General features: G+C 53.1%; 2 protein-coding genes across 2 annotated transcripts in view; one reads left to right on the plus strand and one right to left on the minus strand.

Moving 5' to 3' along the window:
* CPSF1 (cleavage and polyadenylation specific factor 1) overlaps positions 1 to 1,154 on the plus strand; it is a gene marked incomplete at its 5' end in the record, with an annotated part of 34,748 nt that extends 33,594 nt beyond the window's left edge. Inside the window, one exon of the mRNA XM_018574990.1 lies at positions 969 to 1,154. Within this exon, the coding sequence (XP_018430492.1) occupies positions 969 to 1,154 (186 nt within the window). The remainder of the gene's footprint in view (positions 1 to 968) is intronic.
* An 80-nt stretch (positions 1,155 to 1,234) lies between these two features.
* Positions 1,235 to 8,721, minus strand: part of ADCK5 (aarF domain containing kinase 5) — a gene marked incomplete at its 5' end in the record, with an annotated part of 15,094 nt that continues 7,607 nt past the window's right edge. Inside the window, 2 exons of the mRNA XM_018574991.1 lie at positions 1,235 to 1,401; positions 6,710 to 6,909. Of these exons, the coding sequence (XP_018430493.1) occupies positions 1,235 to 1,401; positions 6,710 to 6,909 (367 nt within the window). The remainder of the gene's footprint in view (positions 1,402 to 6,709; positions 6,910 to 8,721) is intronic.

Here is an 8,721-nt window from a genome sequence, read left to right on the forward strand (position 1 = left end):
TGCCCACCCCCCCATCCACAAACCCACAACTGCCAATTTGTCATTTTAGATGTTTTGGTTTTGTAAATAGAAGTGATTATTTCATAGAAAGTCTAATGATTTATTTCTGGGGGGTGGAGGGAGCGCCCCCCGGTGGTGTATACAGGGCATTGCAGGGTGCTGCCGCTCCTCGAGGTGGGTTGCCCTTGTCCGGGGGACATAAATCTGAGAGCTCTGGGCCAGCAGCTAAATACATATCGAGGAGCTGTTTTACCTGCCAAAAGATTTGGGTTTCTGTCCATCCACTCCTGCTATTTACACAGCTTTGCCACACTGCGCTGTCCTGTCTGGCAGGATGGAGACCTGCTTTTTCTCTGCTGTAGTTCAGTAATACGTACAGGTTTTTTATCGAAGCCCGTGGACGCGCATCAAAACTTCCCCCTGTGAACAAAAAAAGTGCAACCGTGAAATCACAGCACACAAAAACGTGCACGAGGGTGCTGGGTCCTTCCGAAGACCCCCCGGGGGTGCAAGGCTCCTGACGGGTTGAGACTGTTGGCCCACCAACCCGAAGGCCGGTGGACCATTTCCGTCGGGGACCTGCCGGTGCGGGTCCCTCACAGTACTAGGCAGGGGGGATCTCCCGAAGAGAAACCCTCCTCCTGGGTGGGAGGAGACAGAGAGGTAGGAGGCACAGAATCTCCTCCCAGCGTCAGGAATAGGCCCCGAAGGAACCTGCACCCGCTGCATCTGTGGGTCAAAAAGCTTTTAAAAAAAGGCCAATTGTGCATAAATGATACTAAAGTGCCAGCGCACCACGCTGACAGGCCTTAGGGGCCGGGTGCTAAAAAATGGCCCCGGACTAGCCGTAAGGCCGGCCCTAGAGGCGTTGTGCAGAAAATAGCAATGTGGTGTGTGACCGAGTGAGTCAGTGTTGGGGTCCCACACCCAAGTGACTACCTGAGCACCCCTGGGACGCCACCCCCTAGGGGGCACAACACCACGGGGTTCTGCCGCCCCCCAACCCTCCAGCCTCGACCAAGCTTCGCATCCATTCGTCTCCGGAGGCGGGGCGCCTTCAGAGATCCCTCCGCCGGAGCCCACCCATCACAAGGGTCGAAAGCTCCGATGGCCTGGAACCTCATCCAGCGCCCCACCAATTACGCCAGGAATAGGCCGCCATCTACCCCTCTCCATAGGCGACGGCGGCCGCTCTGTTCCCGACAACTGATAAGAACAGATACTACACTTGATCTTAGCCAAAAGGCCGACAGGCAGCCTTTCTTAAAGTGTTCAGTTTGGGAGATGACGGGGTGAGAGTCCAGCGTAGGACCACCGAGCGAAGGGGGGGGGCGTGGCTTTTGTTGTGGAGACATCTTCTGTACAGTCCGGAGGGGAGAGGGAGGACCCCGTGGGTGAAACCTGGTCATACATGAAGGGCGTGAATGAGGTTCAGGAGGCAATATGAAGCTGAGATGGAGAACACGGGGACACGACCTCCAACTAGGAGGAGGAACGTTCACATCCAATCCTTATTTTAGGTTGGCTGTTGGAGTTTACTGCCATGTTTCAGTCATTTGGTGCCTCTGAGGTAAGTCAGGGGTCAGCAACCTTAAACACTCAGAGCCATTTGGACCCGTTTCTCACAGAAAAGAAAACTCCAGGAGCCACAAAACCCTTTATGACATCTAAAATGAAGATAACACGCCATGTGTCGTCTTTTACCCTTATGGGTATATAGGTATATGTGGGCTCGGCGACGCGCTGGGCTTACCTGAGACCCGGCGGAGCCCACGTGAGAGTGACCCTGCAGAGCACTCCATAGATCCTGCACAGCCTATCTGAGACTCGATGGTGGGCTCTGCAGGGCCCCAGGTGGGCTGGTTGCCGGGGTCCCTTTCCCTGTACCTCCTACAAACTCCTCTTACCTGCTGCTGTGGCCCGGCCTCCTCCACCTCCTCCCTGTCACCTTTGCCATGCCGCCCCTGGCACAGCTGATACTCATGTAAGAGTCAACTGAAAACTGATCCGGATGCTGTATGATGTCATTTGTCACTGATTTATTCAAGCAAAAGGTACCGACAGGTCCTCTTCAACGGGTCCTAAGTCTGGGTACAGTTGTACTCTTTTCAAGTGCCATGAATTGTGGTTTTAGGAAGGTCCATCGGGCTGTGTGAGGTAGCTGATCACGCAGTGATTACCTGGAATCCATTGACAGACACAGGACGTCTTTCAGCTTCTAGATATACTGCCGCCTACAGGAGGATTGGACGAGTGCAAACCAAAAACTGGGCCCAAGAAAACACAGAACTGGGGGACTGCCTGCAGCTGACAGAACCTGCTGGAGAACCTTATGCAGAAGATGAGGCCACAACATCCACCTGGTAGAACATAGAGAACGTGTCAAGAGAAGACCACATGGCAGCCTTACAAATCTGTGCAGAGCTCAAGGATCTAGTAGAGTGCGCCGTGACAGGAAGAGGTGGAACCCGATCCTTGAGACCTTAAGTTTTGATGATGGGTCTGTCTAAGCCAGTGGTTCTCAACCTTTCTAGGGCCGGGACCCCTTGGTAACATTTGCCAAGTGGTGGTGACCCCCAACCGTAAAATTTAGGGATGCACCAATACTAGTATCTGTGTGGGCTCTCAGGTGGCTAGTGGGACTCTCTGGGGACACCCAGTGCGGCCTCTGTGGTGCCCAGTGCGGCCTCTGTGGTGCCCAGCACTCAACTCCCCTCACTCCTGCCTGCTCCCCTCTCTCTGATCCTCTCCGGCCACTGATGCTGCAGCGCCATCTAAGAGGACTGACACTGCTGCGCCAGGTGGAAGCTGAGGAACCTCTTACCTAGAGCAGCACAAGGCACGTGGGGACCCCCTCAACTGTGGGTTGCGACCCACAGGTTGAGAACCACTGGTCTAAGCCATAGAGAGGTGGTGAGACTCTGAGACGCCGGAAGATTGAAAGTGAGAGAACAAAGAGAAGGCAGGGAGCGAAACTCCAGTCCGTAGCCCTGGGCCACCACATCCTGAACCCAAACATCTGGAATGAAGTTGTCCAAGTGGCCAGAAGAGTCAACAGATCACTCCCCCCTCTGGAAGCACCTTCTTGTCGGAGGATTTAGCAGGCTTTGTGGGGTGGATCTGGAGCCAAGTTTGGAGGGTCTTGACGTTTAAGTGGAGAGCCGGGAACAATGAAAGGAACATTTCTTAATAGGCAGCGAGGAGCCAACTTTGCAGATGGCTTCTTCTCCTGGGCAAGATGAGTGCAATTGCTGCCGGTAGCATCACTGATGATGGTATCAAGAGTTGGTCCAAAGAGGAATTGTCCCTCAAAGGTCATACTTCTTGCACAAAGGTCGCTTCGTCCATCATTTTAGCTAAAGTGCCCTATGAATGTGTTCAGCATGAGGCATGTTGGAGAGACTAGCAGGAAGTCTTCCACAGCTGAAATGTAACACCACAGCCATCTGCTCCACCCATTCTCAAAGGATCGTGGGGATCGGTATGGTGGTCACCTTAAGACGTTGCATGGTTGGCTCCACAGTGGCAACGGACCATTCCTGAACATGATCCTCACAAAATGGAGCACTTGGGTGATGAAAAGAATCAGGGTGCTTCTAATCACAAGTCTGGAAGAAGGACCCAAGACTGGAAATAGGCTTCCAGAGGCAACAAGATGATTGGTGTGCACTGCTTCAATGACCTCCTTTCATTTGGGAGTGATGGCAGTAGACTGACTCCTTAGGGCTGAGCGCAAAATCTGAGTCTCTGCGGCCAATGGTTCTGAAGCTGTTATGGCCACAGGTGAATCAGATACACAATCTGCAGGAGAGGGAGCGGGAATGCGCTTGGGGCCTCTGCAATCAGAGTTGGCAAATAATTGGGTCATTTAGGTCAAGAAGTCTTGCAGGACCATGGCAAGCACCTCTACCAAATGGAAAGTGAACCCATCCGCACCCAATGGAGCCAAAGGGAAAGTGAACCCATCCGCTCCCAATGGAGCCAAAGGGGGAAAGTGAACCCATCCGCTCCCAATGGAGCCAAAGGGGGAAAGTGAACCCATTCGCACCCAATGGAGCCAAAGGGAAAGTGAACCCATCCAACCAAGTGGAGCCAAAAGGAAAGTGAACCCATCCGCACCCAATGGAGCCCAAAAGGAAAGTGAACCTATCCGCACCCAATGGAGGGAAAGTGAACCCATCCGCCCCCAATGGAGCCAAAGGGAAGTGAACCCATCCGCACCCAATGGAGCCCAAAAGGAAAGTGAACCTATCCGCACCCAATGGAGGGAAAGTGAACCCATCCGCCCCCAATGGAGCCAAAGGGAAGTGAACCCATCCGCACCCAATGGAGCCCAAAAGGAAAGTGAACCTATCCGCACCCAATGGAGGGAAAGTGAACCCATCCGCCCCCAATGGAGCCAAAGGGAAGTGAACCCATCCGCACCCAATGGAGCCCAAAAGGAAAGTGAACCTATCCGCACCCAATGGAGGGAAAGTGAACCCATCCGCCCCCAATGGAGCCAAAGGGAAGTGAACCCATCCGCACCCAATGGAGCCCAAAAGGAAAGTGAACCTATCCGCACCCAATGGAGGGAAAGTGAACCCATCCGCTCCCAATGGAGCCAAAAGTAGAGTGAACCTATCCGCACCCAATGGAGCCCAAAAGGAAAGTGAACCTATCCGCACCCAATGGAGCCAAAGGGAAAGTGAACCCATCCGCTCCCAATGGAGCCAAAGGGGGAAAGTGAACCTATCCGCACCCAATGGAGCCCAAAAGGAAAGTGAACCCATCCAACCAAATGGAGCCAAAAGGAAAGTGAACCCATCCGCACCCAATGGAGCCCAAAAGGAAAGTGAACCTATCCGCACCCAATGGAGCCCAAAAGGAAAGTGAACCTATCCGCACCCAATGGAGCCCAAAAGGAAAGTGAACCTATCCGCACCCAATGGAGCCCAAAAGGAAAGTGAACCTATCCGCACCCAATGGAGCCCAAAAGGAAAGTGAACCTATCCGCACCCAATGGAGCCCAAAAGGAAAGTGAACCTATCCGCACCCAATGGAGCCCAAAAGGAAAGTGAACCTATCCGCACCCAATGGAGCCCAAAAGGAAAGTGAACCTATCCGCACCCAATGGAGCCCAAAAGGAAAGTGAACCTATCCGCACCCAATGGAGCCCAAAAGGAAAGTGAACCTATCCGCACCCAATGGAGCCCAAAAGGAAAGTGAACCTATCCGCACCCAATGGAGCCCAAAAGGAAAGTGAACCTATCCGCACCCAATGGAGCCCAAAAGGAAAGTGAACCTATCCGCACCCAATGGAGCCCAAAAGGAAAGTGAACCTATCCGCACCCAATGGAGCCCAAAAGGAAAGTGAACCTATCCGCACCCAATGGAGCCCAAAAGGAAAGTGAACCTATCCGCACCCAATGGAGCCCAAAAGGAAAGTGAACCTATCCGCACCCAATGGAGCCCAAAAGGAAAGTGAACCTATCCGCACCCAATGGAGGGAAAGTGAACCTATCCGCTCCCAATGGAGCCAAAAGGAAAGTGAACCTATCCGCACCCAATGGAGACCAAAAGTAAAGTGATCCCATCTGCACCCAATGGAGCCAAAGGGAAAGTGAACCCATCCACACCCAATGGAGCCAAAGGGAAAGTGAACCAGTCCGCACCCAATGGAGCCAAAGGGAAAGTGAACCCATCCACACCCAATGGAGCCAAAGGGAAAGTTAAGTGGTTTGGTATAGTGTGCGTTGAACCCTGTGGATGTTTCACGTGTTTTAGATCTGACACTTTTGGGGTGACCATACACTGTACAATATCCTTTAGTTCTATCACCATGGACCGTGTTCTACGAGGGCCGCCTCATTGGATTCACATTGAAAGCATTCCTCAATCTTTTGTCTTATCTAGTTTTGGTAAAGCGAAAGGACCTTATACAGAAATTGGATACTTTGATTATGTAGGGCGGCGGTAGCCAAGCTTCATCCCTGCCGCGGTTAATCTACAAATCTCATCATACATCCGCCTCTGGAAGTCGGGGCTGTCTGTGTCTTGGAAGGCTGAAGGTCAGCTGACCCTGGTATAGTGTATGGCCAGCTATACTCGGCAGCAATCACAGCCCCTTAACCCTGTGGACTCATTTATGGTCTGTGTGAGAGATTGTGGACCTTGTGTGAAGAACGACCACCATGGAGGAGTCTTGCCATGTGTGTGGTTTATTCTCAGTCTGGTCCTCACATAGCAATGTCCTCGTGTCATATTTAGCGTCTGTGGACCTGTGTGTAGTATGTGAGCTGGAAGGAGGCCACGGAAGAAGATAACATAGATCCGGATCAGTTATCTGGCTGATTGTGGGGCTATCGGAGAAGAAATGGAAGAATCAGACCGCATGACTCTCCGTGGATGGGGGGGGGGAGGATTTATTTCTAACTTCCTGGACTGGAAGGGGTGCGGTCCCCTTTTTCTGGTGACAACTGGAAAGTTTGGATTGTTCACTTTCTGTCGGGGGGTCACCAGGATAAGGAGAGGGGGAGAGTCCCCGTCCCCCCAGCCGGAACAGGCAGGTCAAAGACGCCTGACAGACTCTCCACATCTAGGAATACTTCCAGGGTTCAGTCTCACCCTATCACAGAACTGCATTGTGGAAGCTTCCCATTTCTAGGACTGTGTGGCCCCTTCTGTTGTGAAGTGTGTGTTCTGCCTGGAGGAAGAAACCGCTCCATACGTGAAATGTACTCGCTGTGGTTGGCAGAGATGGAAAGGGTGAGGTGCCGAGGTTGGCGGAGATGGAAAGAGCGAGGTTGGCGGAGATGGAAAGAGCGAGGTTGGCGGAGATGGAAAGAGCGAGGTTGGCGGAGATGGAAAGAGCGAGGTGCCGAGGTTAAGGAGTTCAACTCCGCTAGACGTCGCCACGCTCGCACCGCACTGAAAACCAGAGAGAGAATGAGACAATGGGGGCAGAGGAGCCATCAACCTCATAATCCCCATCCTCCTCCTAATCCCCAATCCTCCTCCTCCTAATCCCCATCATCATACTCCTAAAACCGGAACCTACCCCCCCATCCCCCTCCTAATCCTCCTCCTCCACCATCCTCCTCATCCCCATCCGCCTCCTAATCCCCATTCTTCTCCTAATCCTCCTCCCTTACAATACCCAGTCAGAGGGAGGGAGTGAAGACCGGAACCTATCCCCCTCCCCCATCCTAATCCTCCTCCTTCCTAATCCCCATCCTCCTCCCCTATCCTCCTCCTAATCCCCATCCTTCTAATCCTCCTCCTCCTAATCCCCATCCTCCTCCTAATCCCCAATCCTCCTAATCCCCATCATCATACTCCTCCTAATCCCCATCATCATACTCCTCCTAATCCCCATCCTTCTAATCCTCCTCCTCCTAATCCCCATCATCCTCCTCCTAATCCCCATCCTTCTAATCCTCCTCCTCCTAATCCCCATCCTTCTAATCCTCCTCCTCCTAATCCCCATCATCCTCCTCCTAATCCCCATCCTTCTAATCCTCCTCCTCCTAATCCCCATCCTTCTAATCCTCCTCCTCCTAATCCCCATCATCCTCCTCCTAATCCCCATCCTTCTAATCCTCCTCCTCCTAATCCCCATCCTTCTAATCCTCCTCCTCCTAATCCCCATCATCCGCCTCCTCCTAATCCTCATCCTAATCCCCATCCTCCTCATCCCCATCATCATACTCCTAAGACCGGAACCTACCCCCCCATCCCCCTCCTCATCCCCATCATCATACTCCTAAGACCGGAACCTACCCCCCCATCCCCATCATCATACTCCTAAGACCGGAACCTACCCCCCCATTTCCCTCCTCATCCCCATCCTCCTCCCCCATCACCATTCTTCTCCTAATCCTCCTCCTCCCAATCCCCATCCTCCTCCCTTACAATCCCCAGTCAGAGGTAGGGAGTGAAGACCGGAACGTACCCCCCATAGAGGAGAGCCATGTCTGAGCCGCCATACTCCCGGGAACACCTCAAACTCAATTCACAAAGCTGACCCAGTGCCAGAAGGATCCTTGTTTGTGAATTGGGTCCTCGGCCATCGGGAGGAGGACACCCCCGCTGATGGGATATGGAGGTGGGCAGTGTTGGGGTGCACTGATCCCCCAGACAAGGTCTATATAGTCTCCAGAGTGGGGGTGACGCCATCCCCGTACATTTCCCTCCACCTAATTGTACCGTACAGGACACAGGCAATTCATAGCAGGCTGGGTAACATGCCCATCAGGTGATTGGACAGAGCTGTGGGATCCTCCTATAACCCCTCCCCCCTCCTGGAGATCCTCCTATATTTTTTTTCTACTAATGCCCTTTGGTGATTGGATGTCTTCTGGGCTAGTAGGGATCTATGAGGACACTGGAAGGCTCGGTGAAGTAGGCGAGGAAGGATCATGGGAGGAGAGGCGGGACACAGCCAGGGAGACCAGATTGACGAATCGCAGGGACAGAAGGTAAGAAACTCTACAAATATCTCCACCCCACAGAGAGGAGACCTCCACCACCCGAGGTCCTCACCGCTGTGCCCCATCCCCCCATGATACCGGCATATTACCCAGTCGTCTCTGAATTGCCTGTGTCCTGTGCTGCACCGTCATGATCCAGATTGTACTGGCGAGTCAAACATCCTCTCCGGTGCTTCCCTCCCGAAATGTTCTGGTGGCCTTTCTCCTTCTCCGCCCCCCCTCCCCCTCCATGTTGTCTTATGACCCCCCA

Source organism: Nanorana parkeri, unplaced genomic scaffold (assembly GCF_000935625.1).
Source record: "Nanorana parkeri isolate BGI_ZX_2015 unplaced genomic scaffold, ASM93562v1 scaffold3446, whole genome shotgun sequence".
NCBI classification, from domain to species: Eukaryota; Metazoa; Chordata; class Amphibia; order Anura; family Dicroglossidae; genus Nanorana; species Nanorana parkeri.